General features: G+C 39.4%; 1 protein-coding gene across 2 annotated transcripts in view; it reads right to left on the bottom strand.

The window, feature by feature from the left end:
- Positions 1–13,984, bottom strand: part of LOC137531664 (nuclear receptor subfamily 2 group F member 5-like) — a 57,002-nt gene extending 43,018 nt beyond the window's left edge. For both annotated transcript variants that reach the window (XM_068251610.1, XM_068251611.1), the window contains exons 1-2: positions 13,776–13,984; positions 12,299–13,023 (exon numbers count right to left, since the gene is read on the bottom strand). In XM_068251610.1, the coding sequence (XP_068107711.1) occupies positions 12,299–12,692 (394 nt within the window). In that variant the 5' untranslated portion in view covers positions 12,693–13,023; positions 13,776–13,984. The remainder of the gene's footprint in view (positions 1–12,298; positions 13,024–13,775) is intronic.
- Positions 13,985–22,205: the final 8,221 nt, after the last annotated feature.

The following is a 22,205-nucleotide window of genomic DNA, read 5'->3' as shown; positions in this document are numbered from 1 at the left end:
CAGGACACAGGACAGTTGGAACTGTGTCTCCTGCTCCTTGTCACCTCCTTTCAACCAAAAAGATGGCTGCCCCCATGACAAAGATGGCAGCCCCCATGAATCACAAACATTTGCCTGTTCTTTTAAAACAGGGTGGGTAAAAAATTATATTACCTATCTATTCTAATTAACATAACTAATGTAACTTAATGACAGTATGTTTGTTTAGGCTGAAGTTCCCCTTTAATCCCTGTCTTGCACTAATGAGGACCAATAGGTCTGAAACATATTTGGTAGTGATGAATCATGGGACATAAATCTTGCTGACATAAAGCAGAATAATTGCTAATGCCTTCTGTTTAAATATTTGGCACAAATTTTAAACACTGGGGGTTTCCATTTGCCTTTGGTCCCTTGCAAACTCCTAGTGGGTCTAGTTCACCATGAGCTTACTGAGCACTCCGTACTAAGAAAAGCTGCCAAAAGTTATAAAGAAATCATGTTAGGAAACACATCACAGGAGAACCAAATGTTGGATATTTTTGTCCAAAGCTATATTGTACCTCGAAAACAAAGCTGCATTCACAAAATTATACTTCTTGAAAAGTATTTTTCTGCAGCATGCATACAAGTAATTAAATACAGGGACCCTGTCACTTTTCACACCTACTTTACAGAACTGAGACCTGCCAATCAAGACATTTTAGAATAGTGTTGCTGCACTCCTCATCTTAAAGCAAAGTCTAGTAGTAGTGAGAAATTTTTTTTTTTTAATGTGCAAATTTACTCCACCAAAGAAGATCGGCAAATTGGTCCTATCAAAATCATCAGCTGCTGATCAATTAACTAACAGATGGTTGACTAACAAGCAACTAAGGCTTTGAGTAGATAAACATAATTCCAATAGAGATATCCATGTTTAGAATTTTTTTTTTGCTGTCATTTATGATTTATTTGTATGTGGTCCGGTATTAGTCATGGAAATAATCAAAAGACATAACATCAAAAGTTGTTTAGATGATACCTTCTAATCCAGTTCTGTCTCATGCCTGATAAGAAACTTAAAGGAAACCAGAGCTTAAATAAATAAAACGATTTATACATACCTGGGGCTTCCTCCAGACCCATCTGCTCGGATTGCTCCCACACCGCCGTCCTCCACTGCCCGCAGCTCCGGTACCGGGTCCTGTCACTTCCATCAGTCGAAGCCAGTCTACGCAAGAGAAGTGCACCCTCTATGTATCTCTCTAGCGGCTGCTGGAGAGATACGCAAAGAGCACACTTCTCTGGCATAGACTGGCTCCGACTGACGGAAGTGACAGGACCCGGTACCTGAGCTGCGGGCAGCGGAGGACGGCGGTGTGGGAGCAATCCGAGCAGATGGGTCTGGAGGAAGCCCCAGGTATGTATACATCTTTTTATTTATTTAACCTTCTGAGAGTTAACCCGCTCAGGAGGTTTTGTTCTTTTGCACCCATAATAAAATAATTTTCTCACATGGGTGTAAAACCTGTAGCTAGCACTTGGCTAGCTAGTAAAGGTGTCTGCCCCCCCCCCCCCCCCCCGATCCAGCAAGTTTATACATTACCCAGCCTGGATCCAGCGATCGGCGCAGCCTCCCAGCACAGCTCCGGTCTTCACTAGGGGGAGGATTGCACATGACGTCATGCACAAACCCGATCCTCCCCATAGAGAGACTGGAGCTGTGCGGAAAGGCTGCGCCAATCGCTGGATCCAGGCTGGGTAATGTATAAACAGGGGAATCGGGGGGGAATCGCAGGGGATCCGGGGGTGCCGGACACCTTTACTAGCTAGCCTAGTGCTAGCTAAAGGTTTTACAGCCATGTAAGAAAAGTATTTAATTATGGGGGACTCCAGGGGCCAGAGAGCGGTATGCCCGAAACAGTGTCGCTAAGGAGGTTAAACTCTGGTACACTTTAAGGTTTTGAAAGCTTGCCAGGAAATCTTGTGCACTTAGTCGTTAACCTAAACAAATTTTGTCATTTTGTCCTTAGATTATGACTCGTTGTGATCACCAATGCTGAGCAGGGCTGGACAGAAAAAGAGAAGAGTGCTCGCCACACTTCTACTTCATTGTACAAACATTTACTCCATTTAACCTACAGTATATCACCGCTGGTAACCAGACTTTTTAAAACCCATGTTTTGGGTGTGAAGTGGGCTCGGCTTATTCACGGGTGATATGCAGTGGGGCTACATACATATTATTCGGCCACCCAGTCAATTGGGCGCAGGGTGAGCCGGAATGGTGGCTCACCCTGCTGTCGCTGAAATGCCAGGCAATGTTAAATACTATTAATATTGTAGCATCACTGAGACCCAAATTACTCTTTTAAAGCTGCTGCGTCACTATAAATGTAGTATCAATATGTCTACGGTAGCGCCCAGGTCAGACGCAATGCTTTAGCAAGCACGCACCAAAATGACTGCTCTGAGTGGAGCCCCTGTATGCAGAGCTGGCTTTGGAGCATGCTGCAGAATGTAACTCTACCTGGCCTCGGTCCGGTTTACATGCACGTGTCTACCTGGCAGCTTCTGAACTGGCCACTAGAGCTCTAGGCTCACTGTAGTCACATGACAGTGAGTTTAGAGCTCTAGTGGCCAGTTCAGAAGCTGCCAGGGAAATGTCGGGACCAGAACAGGTGCGGAGAAAGGTAGATATGCTTGCATACAATGTATACCATATATAGCAAATCTTACTGAAGTCCTGCGATTTCACGGCGATTCCAGGAGGGATGGCGATTTGGCTACTGCAGTCACTGATGTGAGCGCTCCGAAACCACTCAGGGCTAGTTCACAGCTAGCCTGCGATCGCATTCGGCTCCACAATCGCGATTTGCAGCCAAAATGTTGTGATTTGCCCGAGATTTGTGCTTGTGATTCCCGTTTAATAGAATGAGAATCACAGCGCGATCACCCCCGAAATGCTGCTGGCATAGCGTTTGCGACTGATTGAAATCACAAACGCTGCAGTATGAATATATCCATAGGGATACATTAGTAGCAGCGCTTTGCCGATCAGCAAAGCGCTGAAGAATCGCCAAGTGTGATCCGGCCCTTACAAAATGCTGCAAGCAGCGATTTGCGATCGCAATGCTGCTAGTGGGACCACCCCCATATGGATCATAGATGCTCCACTGCATATGTTGTAAAACCACATATGCATATTAGATGTATGTGCACAAAATTATTATTTACACTTCATCATGATCCCACGTAATGATCCCATAATGCAACATAACGATCTTTGTACAATTGCTTTCTACCTAAGCGGATGAGCACTGGACACCCAGATGCAGCAAATGCAAAAACAGTCAGTCATGATTAATTCAGGTAGTTTGCTGAGGATGAGGCCAACAATGTTGTGGGACAGGTATACGCATGTTAGATTTTCACCTAACAGGATCACAAACGTAGCTTAATGCAACATGGAGTAATGATGAAAAGCTGTAGCATGGTACTGGGAGAGGGCAGGAGGAGTTCTGGCACTAAGGAACACTGCCAGGGCCATGATAAGTATTCCATGATAGGTTCTAAAGTTTACAAAGAGTTCAGTTTTAAGTCTTAATTATCACTGTACTGTAGCTTTGAGGCCAGTCCTTGATCCTCATCAAGGGATTTTTATTTCCATGCACTTTATGGACCCGATCAAACTCACCTTTTCTCCGAAGTTTTCTCCTAGGACATTATTTTCATCTATTTTTTCAAAATTTAAAAAGTATCAAAAAGTAAGTGAAAATGTACTGTAAAGATTATAATGGAGAAAAAGTGAATTGGATCAGGTCTTACTGTACCCCTGGGCATCCTCCAAATCCTTTGGTTAAAGCCATATTCCAAAAACATGGGTGGTGTGGCTAAGTGACTGGAACTCAGTTCTTAGTTCAAGGCTACTTTCACAGTGGGGTGTAGCAGTGCGATGTAACGACGGCATTATAATGTGGGACATTGCACTGCAATGCACTACCGATAGTGACGTTCACAATGCGACCAGTGCAGTGCGGTCTAACGGCGTGCAGAATTCCAATGCATTGCATGTAGTGCATTACCCCAAAACGAGCGCAATAACAGTGAAAGTGAAGCATACTTATAATTCATTGGATCCCAAAAGGGGTCGTGTATTTGCATAAAGTTTATATGTTCATCCCATGTTTTCCTAGGTTCATTCTAGATGTTCCAGTTCCCATACACGTTAAACGGCATCAAATGGTCTTCCTTAGGCTCCCTGCACACTGCAGGCGATTACGATTTTTAATCGGTTTTTACATCCGATTCCGATTTTTAATCGTCACTGTATGCTCTGTTTTTTCCTCCGTTTTTCTGTTAATTGCATTCAGGGAAAATTGGAATTGCAAATCGGAAACGGAATCGCAAAACAGATTTGCAGTGTGCAGGGAGCCTCTCTCTGTATGACTATGGTAGAAACATTAATTCATGAGCTCCTTTGTGGTCCAGGAATGATGAGTTTTATCTATTCACAACCTAAACTTTAGGACAGTTAACCCTTCAAAAAATGGATCACATGATCCAAAAATACATAAAAGCAACAAATTGTTTTTGATTAATCATACTAATCTTAGAGCAACAAATGAAACTTTTATGCTTTTACACAGAAACATTTTGTTTTCATAGTTTTGATTATTATATACTGAATGAGCTGCTTGAAAAGTAAATAAGACATTAAGTAGTATTAGAGGCATAAATACACATAATTTAGGTGGTGCATAAGAAAAAATAAGATATAAATAGGGACTTATTGCTGCTAAAAATGTGGAATAGGGTATTATTAATAATAATCATTGTGTCCAATTATTTACAATTCAGATCTTTTCACGAGCATAAAAGAAGACTTCCTTGCTTCTGTCTCTGTTTTTTCAAGATAATTGTAATTCACTCTCTTTTAGAGCTTTTTTTCCTACCTTTTTGAAAATAGTTCAAATGCTAAATTATTAAAATGAGAACTGAATTGAATGTAAAATGTGCATTAGCATTTATTCTGTCATTCCAGACTACAGGAGAGAGAATCTACTAGCTATCAAGTTGAGACATCATTAAAAAAAAAAGAAATCTCAATTGTTTCTTCTTTTATTTTCTGCCTTGGACAATTTCCCCTTCTCTTGCTGCTCTGAAATTTTTGATATGTACTGTAGCTTCTATTGTGCCATTCTGACAAGCTCTTTAGAAATTTGTGTTACGATCAGTACAATTGTGGGATTCCGAGTGAGGGCCTAATGTCTCATTCATTTGTTGACATATGCAGAAAATGTCTGCTTAATATAATAGAAGGAGGGACTATGGCAATCTGTGTAGGTGTACAGACTTTTTTTTTTGTAAATCAAAAAAAATCTAAAGTTACTTTAGGGTTCCATTATGTTTATACCACTTAATATTTACATCTTGCATTCAGTTTTGTCAGCTCTTATTTATTTCAAATTGTTTTTGAAGTATTCTACGTGTGAAACTGTATTAGTGACAGTTAACTTCAATACCCAATTCAGGTAATCAAAGTACAGTATATGTTACCTGCAGTATGTTATCTACATGGCTGTCTTCGTCACACCTTCCACACAATTATATGATAATGCCAAAGAAAAAAAAATAAGTACACGAAACAAATATTATTTATGTCTGCAACATTTTATTAGTATTTTAGCTAAGAATTAAGACTTCATATTTCAGTATTTATGTTCAACTTCACGGTTTTCTTTGTTGACTTTTTTCTTTAAAAACACTCTTAACAGTTTATTCGGTGTAAAAAGCATTAAACTCTTTTGCTTGTGTCATAAAAAAAAAACTAAAAAAAAAAAAAAGAATTACTTGAATTCGCCATATGAGGGAAAAAAATACTTTGATTGATTTTAACTATTAAATCAATGTCTGTCTTGTTAAATGAAGGACTATTCTTCTCCAGAAAATCAGGACTATCTGCTACCACAGTTTATCTACTCTGGCTACTGGTATTTTAATTACACTTAAAGCACAAAAATGTACCTGAGGCTTTAAGAGACTGACAGAGGTTAAGAGTAAAAATATGTTGCAGAACTGTTCAGAATGACTGATCTATGTCTTTGTCTTATTGATTTATAGATCTTATTTATTATTGGTCAACGTACTTTCTTTATCCTTTAAAGGTCTAACCTCTCTAAAACGGTACAATGTGTTTAGAGGGCATCATATACGATTTTTTTCCCCTTTTATTTATTTTTTTTACAAAAAAATTTTTACAAAAAAATTTACATTTTTTTTTTTACAAATAGGTGCTTATAAGTAGAATTTGATGACAAAGGCAACAACTCTTAATTCATTGAGATTTTGGAATGCATGTAAGTGAAACATATAATGTGCTGAATTAAAAATGTATGATGTGGATAAAGAAACACCAATCATCAAAATATGTATCACCACCTCTTATGAATACGCCTTTAAAATTAGGCATTTAAAACATACAACCAATGGGATTTTTTTTGAAATTTTTAATCTGCTTTGTGGGTATGTGAAAACTGTAAACACACTGGTATATTATGATGAGTTACAATGGGTCTTCTAGCAATATATTTTTAAGTAAGATTTTTAGATAAAACAGCAATTAGGAACCTTTAAAATATTTGAACTTACCAAGGACTTGTAAGTTATCAAAACTGACACCATACAGGGCAATATAGGGGGTGGTCAGCGTACAAAACACACTTTCACCTAAATGTAAATTAAGCCTTTCTTTTCCCATAGTAATCCAAAATGGACTGAAGAGTGGAAAGTAACTTATTAACACATTGTGTAAACACTATGTTTTCTAATTAAATGTTAAACAGCGTAACAGGGTTCAGTTTCTGTATGTTTATAAACCAGATCTTTAAAACAATAATACAAATCTGTAGTTGTGGCATAACATTTAAGTTTTCCAGCAACTTATCTACTAGTTACATTAAATATTTTATGATATACTTAATACAGTATGTGTACTGAAGCTGTATTTTTTTTTAATCGGCTGTGTATTTAAATCTGTTTGGTCAAAATAGGTCCGGTTTCACTCTTTAATGATGTCAATTATTGAAGTTTGTTGCGAACATGTTGCGAACATGACTAGAGAAAGTGTAGGACCGCATGAAAACAGGAAGTGATGTAAATAATACACTTTCTATTTTTACTGGCAAGCTTAGCTTCTCAAAATATTAACAAATGAAATGGATGAATAAATGCCATTGTGCAGCAAATTCATTTTTTTTTTTGGAAATCAAAAAGAACAATTTCAAAACCATAAGTGAAAAGGTTTGAAAAGAAAAATGTGAAAAAAAAGCAAGAAAAGAAGAGCATACACTGAGAATTCACCTATAGCAACCCATCAGAACCCTCATTTATTTTCCCAGTGAAGTGCCAGATGAAACCTCATTGGATATAGACTAGTTGTTATGGCAACTTCTCTGGTTGCTATGACAGCTTCTGAACTTCTGTTCTCATTTTCTTTATTCACTTTTTCTAAGCACATTTGAAAAAAGCACAAATACAAATGTGTTTTAATTTTAAAGTTATATTGTACTAGTTTCATAATTTAGCAGTGCATTTAGCTTAAACTTGTGATGCTTTTTTTAGCACTTTTAGTTTATGAATTGTTAGAATTTCAAAACAACTTATAAACTATAAACTATAGTGGTGTTGTTTACTAGTGACAAAAATGCTTTTTCTCAACTATTTTAGAACTTTCATGTAAAAATGTTGACTTTTTTAGGAATTGGTTTGTATAAGGAGAGTTACTAAATGTTCTTTAATTATCCTCATATTATGATGTATTTGCAGATTTACTGTTAGACTATTACTTAAAAATGTATTGTGCATTGTTTCAAAATAAATGAGTCATGTCTTGTAGTCAAATTAAGATAACCAGATACATAGGTGGATAAAAAGATAGATAGATAGATAGATACATAGATAAATGCATATACTGAATCTGTTTATTGAATAGAGAATGGATGGTGTTTTTATAGTTAATAACTCAATAAGCAATACTCTATACTGTATTTGAATGCAAAGTTTCAAGCAATGAAAAATGAAGTAGATGTGGATGTATGTAAGTAAGGTTCATGCATGATCATATCCAGTTACCTCCACTGGGATTGGGGTACACAGGGAAAGATCTCTTGGTATGAGTTGCTGGAATGATAATCAGACTTTCCATGTAGAGACACAGGGGATACATGTTAGATTAGATGTGTCTATGATTTATTCATTGGCAGGCAGTAATGCTTACAGCACACTGCAGGAGAGGACACAGAAGCTGGGGGCAGGCAGCTGTACACGGGAACCCTCACAGATAGAAACAGGAACCCAACTATTTGTAGAACGTGTGTGGACACCTCGGTGGGGTGGGCAGAGCTAGTGTACTCTTTGGTCACGGTTCAATCTCTGCAAATACTTGAGTTCATTATATAACACTGCGACAACTATTTGTCTATCTCTATGTCTATCATCTCTTTCTCTTCAGTAATCTCTTTTCCTTGTTTTTCTCTCCTCTCTCTTTATGTAATATTAATATGTATTGACATAAAGCTATCAATTTTTTGATGCATTTTACAGAGAACGTTCAGAAATGCAGATCAGTGATTGGCTCTTGCCTGGGCTCACAATCTAACATCCCTACCACTTTCTAGGGTCAATTTGAGGTGAAGGCAATCAACTTAACAGTATTTTTCTGGGTTGTGTTAAGAAATAGGGTAAGCCCATGCAAACACATGGCGAACATATGAACTCCACGAAACTAGTGTCCTGGCAAAGGGCCACAATTATGGCTAGTGCTGTAAGGTGAGAAAACTCACAAGTGTTTTCTATCTATCTATTATCTATTTAGCTATCCATTACAAATAAGAAGCAATAAAACTGGCCACACACAAACCAATAACAGCTCTATCAGGCTGTCAAACTCTCCCACTGAAACACTGATCAGGGAGCTCCGATTTCAGTCAAATTTTTGCCGAAATCCATCAACATGAACTGTTTTCATAGTGGGGATGAACGGAATGTGCCTCCCCTCTGAGTTTTAACATTATATTGACATCACCTGTCACGATGAGAGTCATTGCATCAAATGACTCTACCCATAACATTTTTACACTAACTGGTCGATTCTGAAAAAGTCAGCAGATCTCAGGCAGACTTAAGCCTGGCACACACTTTCAATTATGGCTAGCCAACCACTGACCAATTTTACCAGCTCCACATACTACGAAGGGTTTACTTACACAAAATGCTCATAGTATTTAATATCTGTTGACCCTCATACTACATGGAGGTGGTAAAATCGGTCAGTGATTGGCCAATCATAATTGAAAGTGTGTACAAGGCTTTAGTCAGCAGATCTCAGGCAGACTTATTACAAAGTAAAAAATGTGGTAGAAATTGATCACACTCACACACACACACTCAAAACATAACCATGTTCTCTCTATTTATGTTTACTTTATTTATATCAGTTTTCAAAAAGAAATTCCTCCCATGCCTCACGTGGTTGGTATTTATACCTGCATAGTTATACCATGATGTAGTTACAGAAATATGACACAAATAAACAGATAAGGTTGGATGGGTGAGATTTCCCTGGGGTGAGATCCGAACGTTGAGCTGGACACGAGTCACAATTCATTTCCGCATTGTTATGGTTCAGATTTATAGACAGCTCAAATACAAATACATGCTAATGCATCCCTAGATCCACAAGGCATGGTTGTCTGAGTGTGTTGAGTCCATGTATGTTTATCTATACGTTGAGTGCATACAGCATGTCGCTGCTGATAAGCTGGAGGAATGCTGCCAGACCAGGTGACAGATGTGAGCTTTCTTTAACTACACACACTTTACTTCCAATCCTTTCCTATAATGTATCAGTTACATTCACAGATCAGGTAGTTCATATTTTCACAAATTATCCTGCAATAAAAGTCCTTAATATCAAATGTGAGCCAAAACTATTACTGTTTTTATTACCATGGTATAGATTTGTATTATGTTATACATTTTTAATGTTTGGCTCTACATGGTACCAACATATTTTATTTTATCATCAAACGTCAAATATTACTCGTATTTTTGGGGATGCTTCTTTTTTTACAGGTAATTAAGGTGTAAGGCATAGTCAATACTTTGATATAAAACCTTATAGAAAATTGCATACAAAAAGAGAGAGATATGCATAAGTAAATAAATACACAATACTTAGTTAAACCATGTAAAATGTTCTCACTGGAATTTAATATTTTATTGAAATATTTCCATTTGGTTTAAAAATGCAAAAGCAAGTTAATATCTATTGCTATAAAAAAATGAATGCAAATTTACTAACTTCACAAATTTTGACTACATTGTAAGCTCACAAGGGCAAGGACCTCCCCCTAGCGTTTCCTGTTTCTACTGAATTTTTCAAAAGTACAAGTATTGGTAGTGTCTCAAACTACACATCAATTGCATTTATTTGTACTTGTGTTGCTGGTTGCCCTGATTGTACAACGTATTGAACTACACATGTATCTATGCTTCCCTCCATTGTCTGTTTTGTACTATGTACTGCGATATGGAAGATGTTGGTGCTATATAAAGAATACCAATAACAATTAGCAAATATAATTTGTTCAAAGCTCACTCAAACCTGAATAATTGCAAATACCTTCTGTTTTAAGAAGGCAAACTTCTGTTTTGTTCGTAACTAAAATACATACTTGAGCAATAGTGAATTATGGTGATTTATATATTTTTTAATTATACAGAACTCAAAACATGCTAGAGATCTAACAAGATTTTTTGTCTTTTTTTAGTATTGATTTCCTCTGTTCTCCTTTTGAACTTATGGGAAGTTTAAAATGTCTTTTGCATTTCATTTTTTAGGCTACAGTTTTCAAAAAGGTTTTTTTTTTCATTTTGTTTGGTAGCCATTTCCAGTATATTTTTTTCAATTTCATTTTAACAATATGGTTAGTTCTTTAAATAAAAAAAGTAATAGTATAACCCCAAAGTATTAATATTTACAAAGTTCCCAAGCCAATTAATCCCTGTAGTACAAAATGATCGATGCTCTTTTCAACCGTCAGTTTCAGTAAAGAATATAAATATATAGTACATTCTTTGTGACCCTGAAGCACTGACTATTACTACTATTACTATTTACGGACATGAATATATTGCAATAAATCTGAAGAATTATTTAACAATCTACTCATTAACACCGGGAGTAATTTATCAGCAAGGTGGCACAATTAACCTTATAAAAAATGAAAGAGAAATACTTTTATCACATCTTTGATGTTCATTCTGAAATATATTGGTACCTATAAGAGGATGTCAAAGGTAAGATTAACTCTCATTCAACTGGAGTCTTCTGTATACTAACTTTTATGCACTCTCTGCTCTCAAAAATGATAGTTCTCTGATGTTTATATATTTACATCTCTTATTACTATAAATAAAAAACATAAAAGTGAGAGGCTAGTATGGGTTTAACGTCTTGAATAGAAAACCTGCCTAGTATGAACTCTCCACTACAAAGGAGTTAAGGGAATTTGAGACGGGAGAAGACGTTGATGGTGTCAACGTTTTGGAATCAATCACTCGTATGCTTGAGCTGAATATCCATTATGGTCAACATGCCTAAGGTGGCAAATTCATGGGCCAGCAGAAGTGTTAACTTGTCCTGGGTGCACATCCATGAAACTGGCACGTCTAAGGTTGCAGACTTCAAGAGACTGCACAGCGTTCTCCATTTCTGCATTTATCACACAGACCACCTAAAATATGTTCATGGTGGCATAGGCGAGAAAATGTTATCCATTCCTGAAGATGTTTAATTAACTAACGGCATAAGCTTAGACTCACAAAAACATAGCTGCGTTTTGTAGATATTCACCTATCGGGCAATTAGATGTAACAATTGAGGATTAGGGAAAAGTTAAAGACATGCTTTCTCGTAATGCCTGAGGACCTCAGAACCATGAATGCTGACATGTCTGTAAGCACAAAGCTGACAACATTTCGACATCAATTGCCTCTGATCTTCAGTGTAAAAGAGGTTACTAGTAACTATCAAACAACCTAGTTATGGTTAAAAAGGATGGTAACGCAATATGTCAATGATTCTCTACTAAACAGGGAGGTGCCTTCTTTCTTGGCATTTGTAGACATATGATCCTAAAAAAAAAAAAAAGTTACAACTCAATGTAAAGCCTTCAGCAGGCATTACCATGGGCTAACTCTTGAAACAACCCATCCTGTCCCTAGAAAATTAGACACCACTATCTATATGCTGCCCAAATATAGCAAGACTCACCTTCCCTTCTCATGCCAACCTTGAGGCACTTCTTCAGTCGACAATACTGGCACTGGTTCCTATGGTGCTGGTCTATTGGACAGTCTCTGTTTCCCCTACATGTGTAGGTGAGGTTCCTTCTCACTGACCTCTTAAAAAAGCTCTTGCATCCCTCACAGGTGAACTGCCCATAGTGCTTGCCGCTTGACTTGTCCCCACACACCATACAGTCAACGTTGGGCACCCCTTTGTCACCTGAGTGTGCAGGATCCTGACCCGGAATCCCTCCCTTAGGGGTGCTGGGAGTCTGAGGGGTGCCCCCTGGGTCCTGATTGCACAGTCCCGGTGCATTGGTCACCTGAGAGCCTGGCACTCCCGGGAGGTCTTCCTGCCAGGGATTAACCACCATGGCCATAATACAGTGTCAAGTGAAAGAGATCCACTGTCCAGAGAAGGCAGCTTGCCCACAGGCTGCGTGCAGTTTCGGTGTAAAGTGCTAACTCTGTGCAACACAACAATCTTCAAACTGTCAGATGCTTGTTTTAGGGAAGCAAAACTCCTCAATCCACAAACAGTGTCCAGAGTCCAAAAAAAACCTCTAAGAAAACAGGAAGATTGGAGAGCGACTTCAAATCCTCCTTGTAGCAGCAGCAAAGGCAGAAGGAGGGTCAGGCAGTCAAAGCACTTATGTCCATGTGCCCCCAGCGATGTGCACTGTTTCCTGATTGCAGCCTGGGAAAGTTCACCTAGATAAACAAATAGCAAAAATTAAAAAAAAAACAATGCACAATACCACATAGCTTATGAAATTCAGATTCCTGGCTAACGTTCAATTCAACATTGATTAATGCTCAGCTTGTGTAAGATTAGTTATAAAGGAATCTCACTTCCTGTGCAATATTATTATTATTTAGTATTTATATAGCGCCGACATATTACGCAGCGCTGTACAGTATATATATTGTCTTGTCACTAACTGTCCCTCAAAGGAGCTCACAATCTAATCCCTACCATAGTCATATGTCTATGTATGTATTATGTAGTGTAAATACTGTAGTCTACGGCCAATTTAGGGGTGAGGCAATTAACTTATCTGTATGTTTTTGCAATGTGGGAGGAAACCAGAGTACCCGGAGGAAACCCACACAGACACGGGGAGAACATACAAACTCCTTGCAGATAGTGCCCTGGCTGGGATTTGGACCAGGGACCAGCGCTATATATATATATATATATATATATATATATATACATATACATACACACAATACAAAAGCAACTACATAAAATGTACAATTATGTCATTGATGATGACAAAATGAACTGCATTTCCCAAGCATGCAGAATGGATGGGCAGTTCATGTTCCTGCAGAGCAGCCCCAGATAAGCTGCCTGAGCATTGCATGCAGGGATGGAGGACTCTGGGTGTAAGCTGATCCGGGGTCAGAATGCTGCAGAAGCGCTTTCAATAAGCAGTGCAATGCTCCATAATACGTACGTGCTGTGCCTGGTCTCCTGCGAGAAGCAATAGCTGGGCGATCGCTGCCTAGGATCTCCTGCAGGCTGCTGTACAGAGAGGACAATGCTGCAGCTCGCAGCCCACGATCAGCAATGGCTGGGAAGTTTGAAAAGTGACACAGATTTTGCCTCTCGCACAAAGCCAGCCCCTTCCCAACTTCAGGACGTTCCCCAGCCGGAGTGCAGGCTCAGGGCAGCTAACAGGAATTCTCATTACACCGTGTCCATGGAGATCTCCTCATTAGGGCAGGCGAGCCATATATGGGAAGAGCCATGACTTCACATAGGAGCCGGGAAGCTGCAGTGATTGGCTGCTGGCTGCAGGGGGGGCTGGCAGAGCACTGGAGGGGTTTGGCTGCTGCTGGCAGAGGGCTGTGCCATGCTGCCTAGCTTTCCTCTGTCACCTGCTTGGGGGGCTTTTGCTGCAAAGAACCAGTGTCGCTGTACACAGTGGCATAATCAGGCATGCTGACATTATCATGCTGTAGTGCTGACATCTTCTGTAGCACTTCCATGAGTTGTATACACTGAATAGTTCATGGCTGTCCCTCAATGAGTTGATAATACAATGTAATATCCAATACAATAACATTTGTAAAGCGCTTTTCTCCCATAGGACTCAAAGCGCATAGATATGTCTTAGCGGGGTGGACTGTGTGAGGGCTCATTCACACTAGGGGTGTTTTCAGCCTTTTTTCAAGCGCAAGTGATTTTAAAATCGCCCACAAAACGCTTGTGCAATGCATCTCTATGAGATGGTTCATAACAGTGCGCAACAGTAAGAAACAAACGTGGGGTACAAATAATACAGACAATGGTAATCATTTATATACGGGATATGGAGTTGGTACAAAATACAGAAATGGTACAAAATATAGAATTGGTAATAACAGTGACAAAATTAATGTGAATAATTGTGTGACAAATTTCAAGACAAAAGGGTGCTAGAGCCCTGCCCTTGCATGCTTACAATCTAAAGGAATAGGGGGGCATTTAGGGAAGGCTCACAATCGTGTCTGCGGAAAAAAACAGATTATTGCTCGCAAGTTGTTCCGCAACATACGTGTTTGTCTGTGATTGAATACAGGTGTTTTGGGTTCGTTTTTTTTTTACAATAGCCGGTGAATTTAAATGAGGATCACATGCGTTGTGTGGAAAAGCAGAGCAGGTTGTATCTTTTTTTCCCATCGCTATACAGAATCACAGATGACTCCTGAAAACGCAGCAGCCCCATAGGAAAGCATTCTTGCGATTTCGCATAGCGCCCAAATTATTATTATTTTATTATTGTTTTATAAAGCGCTAACATATTCCGTGGCACTGTACAAAGTAAGAAACAAACATGGGGTACATAATACAGACAATAATATGCACCAATATACAAAATACAGAATCGGTACAAAATACATAACTGGTAATGACAGTGACCAAAGTAACTTGATGAATAAAATGTACAACAAATTCCAAGGCAGAAAAGGGTGAGAGAACCCTGCCCTTGCAAGCTTACAATCTAAACGCCTGCGATTTCAAGAAGTCTGATGCCCGCTTCACTCAACAGTACGTCTCAGGGATGTGAGATCCGAGTGACTACAGGAAACACACATAAAGACTCCATACACATTGTCACAGACTGGGAATCAAACGTGAGACTGTAGCGCAACATTATTGCATTATCATTATTCTTGTGGGTTTGCTGTACAGCACTTTTAAAGACAATGCATTATTCTTTGTAAAAAAACAAACAAAAGTATCATGCATATTGAGTATGCACGTACTCTATAAACTGCTATTGTACAATTACACTAAGTTCTAAGATTTTTTTCCCCTTTCTTTGGGGGGGGGGGGGGGGGGGGGGAGGTGTTAAGTAAGTTACAAGATGGCATGAGAAAAGTAACATAGACAAGTAGCTAAGCCCATTGCATGTATATCCTCTTGCCTTCTCTCTAAGCAATGCTGAGCAGGTTGGCTGAACCATACAGGCCATCAAGGGATTAAGTGCTGGACGGCAGAGCGGGCAGACAAAAGGGTGATCTATTAGCGTTGCGAGAAGCATTCCACTATTTATTAAGCAACGGTGAAAGCGTGTGTGTTGGTGGACGCATTGTGCCATACCGCACTTTCACGGTTTGCCAAATTGCCAGTCCTCACTATGGACTGACTGCCACTAACAACAGGCAATACCGCTTTATAAACAAGTTTTAAAGAATTCAAGAAATCACTGCTGCTTATTATAATCATTACAATATCTATTTACATCTCAGCTTTTTTTTTTGTAAATTAAAAATATTTTTTTTTAAAGTGTATTTCCTGAAAGGGATTAAGAATCATCTCCATCTCCAGTGTCAACTAACCGAGCTGGCTTCATTGGGGGCAACTAGAGGGTGGAAAAATCCTTATTACCTCCAAAGCACCCTTGTCTCAATGTGGTGAGGCAAAGAGTTCTTATCCAAGTCTCTGGCACCTGAAAAAGCGTTAGGGGTATAAGGATGGGGGCTTTTGGTGCTATGATCATAAAATCAACCCTTGCCAAAATGAATATTTAATATTCACAAACAACTACTGTAAATGTAAAAATAAAAGCATCTACATCAATTAAAAATATTTTCAGTGAAATCACACACATGCACTTTAAAAATCACCTGTTTTAAATTCCCGTATCACAATCCACATCTGTTTTCCAATTCTCCATCTGAATTCTCTTTGGTAACTGTGTTCTTTGGTTCTTTGTCTGTGTTCTTCTAGCGCTGTCTTGCTCTTACTGCCACCATTCTTTTTGCCAAATGCTGGAACCCCAAAGCCATATTAGAATTTCCCATTGAGTCATTTTTTTATTGGTCTGCACTTCTCTCGTCCGAAAATTCACATTTTTCAGCAGGAATGCAATGAAAACAGAGAGGCGGGGGTGACAAATCTTTAATCCATCAAGTGAACGGATGAGAACTGAAGCACACATATGAAGAAAACATGGATTATGGATCATGGTTACTGGCGATAAATAGAAATAATTTTGTATATTTATTCATTAAAATATGTTTACTCGGTGTGTATTTTACATTTAACTCCTTGCAAAAAAAATGACTTGAGGTTTTCTATTTCTGCATCTACATAGGGGTTAGCGTAGTGGTGAGCTCTATCTGCATGGAGTTTGTATGTTCTCGTCATGTCCGCGTGTGTTTCCTCCGGGCACTCCAGTTTCTTCCCACATCCCAAAAACATACAGATAAGTTAATTGGCTTCCCCCTAAAATTGGCCCTAGACTATGATACATACACTACATGATACACACATAGACATACGACTATGGCAGGGATTAGATTGTGAGTCCTTCTGAGGGACAGTTAAGTGAGAAGACAATATACTCTGTACAGCGCTGCGGAAGATGTCGGTGCTATATCAATACTAAATAATAATAATTCTCCCTCAACATTGAGACAAGGGTATGTTGCAAGGAGAGCAGTATTGTGCTCTCATGTTAAAATCCTTATCAGTTGGTCGGTTTTCCTTGAGGTTTTGGGTCACCCCGAGCTGCTTGGTTACTGTGTTAGTAGTGCATGGAGCTGTCGGTTGTCTCATCCTTGCAGAGCCGGGACAAGGTCCTTCAGCACCCAAGGCTGAGACAGCAAAGTGCGCTCCTCCATCCCTCCCACTTCAGCCATCATACACTAATTGCTATTAGACTAAGAGGCACCCTAGGGCCCCCAAAATCCCCAACACCTTAATTTCTAGTTATCTGACTTGCAGTCACTGCTATGTATGCCCTTTTCTTATTTCTTTATGCTTCAAACACAATTGGGAATGACAGCAGAATGAATTGTGCGCCCCCTCCTACACTGCGCCCTGAGGCTGGAGCCTCTTCAGCCTCTGCCTCGGCCCGGCCCTGCATCCTTGCATTCCTAGACACGACTGTTTTGGTTTTTGGGGGTTTTTTTTGCTGCATTTTCAGGTGCCTGCATAATAATCAAAACAGAATTCTCACCAGGTATCACACTGCATGACCACAGCACGTTTTATAAGAAATTTGGGGCACCTTTCCATGATGCAGTGCGATCCCAGCTGAAGCTTGGGAAAACATGCTTATTATGCTCTTATTTACAATGGCGCTCATCATGCCTCCAGAAGCTGCAGTATTTCTCTACACATAGCTGTAGCATCGCGGGAAAGGTGGTCTGCAATTGTAAAGTCTGTCCAACAGCTGCTGTTGACAGGGCCTCATCATTTCCACAGCATGGTATTGTTGGCCTTTTGTTAGGTTAATATGTCTAGAACATCCACACTCACCTCCACCTAAACTGCCATGTGGCACTAGGTGGGCTCTCTGTGATTCTCAAATCTCCGATCACTGTATTCACCCTTCCCTGCAAAATAATCTAACCAGAAAAACGTCAATGCCTTATTTCTTTATAGAAACAAAAAGCAGTGTTACATGCCTGTACCTTTTACCAGCCAGCCAGATACCCTTTCTCATTTAGCTGTCTGAAGCATGCCGACACTCTATGGGCCACATTGCCCCTACATAGCCCAATAAGGGTGAAAGGGGTGTAACAGCCTGGCCATTCATTCATACCAGAATGCACTGCATTGGAGATGTCTGGTGGAAGCTATAGGTGCTCACTAATTACAAAAACTTGATTGTACAATCTTACTATATCTATGCAGTAGAAGCGTAAACTGAGTGAATGCTGTATTCTTTGAATGGCTACTTTAGATAGTCCCTTTATATTACATAGAAGTTGTAATATTGTGTCATTAGTGGACTTATGCCATGTTACCTCACACTGAGAATAGCAGTAGGGGGAGGCAGCATAGATTATGTTTACACCAAAAAGGTACTGCAGAAGGTAGTGTGGAACTGTGTTAACATATACAGGATCTTCTAAAAAAATTAGCATATTGTGATAAAGTTCATTATTTTCTGTAATGTACTGATAAACATTAGACTTTCATATATTTTAGATTCAAATACACCCAACTGAAGTAGTTCAAGCCTTTTATTGTTTTAATATTGATGATTTTGGCATACAGCTCATGAAAACCCAAATTTCCTATCTCACAAAAATTAGCATATTTCATCCGACCAATAAAAGAAAAGTGTTTTTAAAACAAAAAAAGTCAACCTTCAAATAATTATGTTCAGTTATGCACTCAATACTTGGTCGGGAATCCTTTTGCAGAAATGACTGCTTCAATGCGGCGTGGCATGGAGGCAATCAGCCTGTGGCACTTCTCAGGTGTTATAGAGGCCCAGGATGCTTTGATAGCGGCCTTAAGCTCATCCAAAGTGTTGGGTCTTGCGTCTCTCAACCTTCTCTTCACAATATCCCACAGATTCTCTATGGGGTTCAGGTCAGGAGAGTTGGCAGGCCAATTGAGCACAGTAATACCATGGTCAGTAAACCATTTACCAGTGGTTTTGGCACTGTGAGCAGGTGCCAGGTCATGCTGAAAAATGAAATCTTCATCTCCATAAAGCTTTTCAGCAGAAGAGAAAGTTGACTGGCAGACCCATACACAGCATGGACAAATCCTGGCAGCAGTTTTATTTACAGTGTTATTTTACTATGGAAGAGACAGGCAATTTACATCTCCTTGAATCAAACAGATAATTTTAAGACATTCAAACAATCATTTTAATTATGCAGGTAATCCAGTCAGAGCACCTGATCTGCATGCTTGTTCATGGTCTACGGCTCAAATGTATTAGATGCAGAGGACCAGCAGGACAGCCAGGCAATATGTATTGTTTAAAAGGAAATAAATATGGCAGCCTCCATATCCCACTCTCTGTTAAGGTGTCCTTTAAACAAGTCTCAAAATCAATACGCACATTTTCCATTTTACACTACGTACCCACAGCGCAATTTTACAAACGACTCTTCGTGCAACCAACACTTTTTTGAGTGAAGAGCGATCGTTTCAGCGATCTTGCAATGTTGGTGCACGGTGATAATGACTGTCACAGCGGATCGGATCTTTAAGATCCCCGATGACTCCCGCGCAATGTCCCGTGATCATTTGAGGAACTCTCATTTGCGCCCGTCGTGTGCCGTCACGTGACGTTGTGTTCCTGCTGGCTTTAAGATGGATCGGGGAACGCTCGTTCCATGGACTGGGTTGCTGAGCATTCCCATTGGACTACTAAACTACTAAAACAATGTCGTCTTGCGCTGCTTTCTCTGTGGCCATAAAGCATGCAGTACATATTTGCCTCTGAGAGCAACGTCAGAGCCATGTTGAATTCCCCACATTCTCTGGATGCTGTAATTGTGTTACTGAAGATAAGAAACTGGACACCTGGGCATCATCTGCTCGCCAATGACTCATAAATATAGGCATCCTTTGCACCCCTCTATACCTCCTGGCCTGTCTGTGTCCTAGCTTATTTAAAAATCAATAATAATAATTTATAACATGAAATTAAGAAGACTTATCAAAACTGGTTTGTTACATGAAATGATGTGACATTCCAGAAAGTATCTTGTTCTTTTCGGTTGATTGAAATAAGGGTGATATTATTATTTAAACAGGAGTATGGACAGAAGCACCATATTATAAATTCATTGTGCTGGAGAAAGTGACTTTGGTTAAATAATTGTGGTGTGTGCGTTTAGCACTGGGCACTGGGATTAGCATAAAAATCGCGGTGCACTTTTTCCCATGCTGCAATGCGATATAAACCCATTTGCAAAAGTACTGCCTACAACATTATTCCTTTTTTTAGTGTGTATAGGCCACCATTCTACTCTTATGGCACATCTTCTTCGTTTGCTCAGTTTGCTACGTTTTAGTCACTACGATGGCACTTTTCACCAGTACACCTTTTCTTTTTTACAATGATCCTCCCCATAAATGAGGTATGTTGTTGCAGTTTATAGCCGCTAATCATGGCTTTTAACATTGCCGACTGACTGAGGCATAGCAATAGGAGATGCAGAGGCTGCAACTGCACCGGGGGCCCTTTGACCAGAGGGGCCCACTGGAGGTGATGATCACTTATTTATATCCCTTGAATATAATATAAGTGATCATTAAAGGACCACTATCGCGAAAAAATGTAACATTTAAAATACATGTAAACTCATGCAAATAAGAAGTACATTTCTTCCAGAGTAAAATGGTCCATAAATTACTTTGCTCCTATGTTGCTGTCACTTACAATAGGTAGTAGAAATCTGACAGAGCCGACAGGTTTTGGGCTAGTCCATCTCTTCATGGGGGATTCTCAGCATGACCTTTATTCTTTATAAAGACACTCCCTAAAAAGGATTTATACAATGATACTGGTCAACCTCCTTGTTCTGTGCACACTTTTTTGGCAGTTGGAGGGAGTAACTGCCATTTGCTAAGTGCTTTTGAAGATAAAGAAAACCCTGAGAATCCCCCATGAGATAATGGGCTACTCCAAAACCTGTCAGTCCTGTCAGATTTCTTCTACCTACTGTAAGTGACAGCAACATAAGAGAAAAGTAATTTAGGACTCATTTTACTCCAGAAGAAATGTACCTCTTAACTGAATGTGTTTAGATGTATATTATGTTTTATGATTTTCGCAATAGTGTTCCTTTAACAAACTGTTCCCCTCCTCTGCTTACACCTCTCATACTGTGGTTGTCCTTGGCAGGTTTTGTTGCGCTGTATGAATGTTATGTATAGAATGCTTGGGGTGCCCAATATAATGCTTGCAGTGGGGCACAAAGCTCCTTAGCTACACCACTGATTGCTGCCCAGAGCGCTTCTGGTACCTTTTTTACCTGCATCGCACCCCCCTCCCTTCCTCTGTCTTCCTATGGAAAAGAACAACATCTGGACAGCCCATCTTCCAGAAAGTGTGGATAGTGGGGGTGGAGTTTGTGTTACGCAGCCCATTCTATGCAGGGAAATAAGGAAACAGAAAAAAATCAATGCAGATTACATTTTTCAAGGTTCCCGCAAGTACTTACCTTTCTTGCAGGGATTGTGGGATACAGGAGGTTTTAAAGGGAACCCGATGTGAGAGGTATATAGGGGCTGACATGTTTATTCTCTTTTTAATAATGCACATTGCCTGTCTGCCCTGCTGAACCTCTGCCTCTAATACTTTAAGCCATAGACCCTGAACAAGCATGCAGGTCAGATATCTATGACAAATCTGGCAAGATTAGCTACATGCTTGTTTCTGGTGTGTGATTTAGCCCTACCAACCAGAAAGGTAAGCAGGACTGCCAGGCAATTGGTATTGTTTAAAAGGAAATAAATATGGCAGCTTCCATAGGTCTCACACCTCTGGTTCCTTTTAAAGCATTAGTGTACAGGTGCAAAAACTAATTTAAAACAAGAGGATGGGGAGGAGGCGCCCGTAGTATAAATGTGTTAAACAAGGAAGCAAGTAAAAAAAAAAAAATGGAGAATAATAGATGGTCCTACCTTAAAAAAG

The sequence above is a fragment of the Hyperolius riggenbachi genome, chromosome 9 (genome assembly GCF_040937935.1).
Source record: "Hyperolius riggenbachi isolate aHypRig1 chromosome 9, aHypRig1.pri, whole genome shotgun sequence".
Taxonomy (NCBI): Eukaryota; Metazoa; Chordata; class Amphibia; order Anura; family Hyperoliidae; genus Hyperolius; species Hyperolius riggenbachi.
Note: the sequence above shows the minus strand (reverse complement) of the source record. Positions and strands in the feature narration are given on the sequence as shown.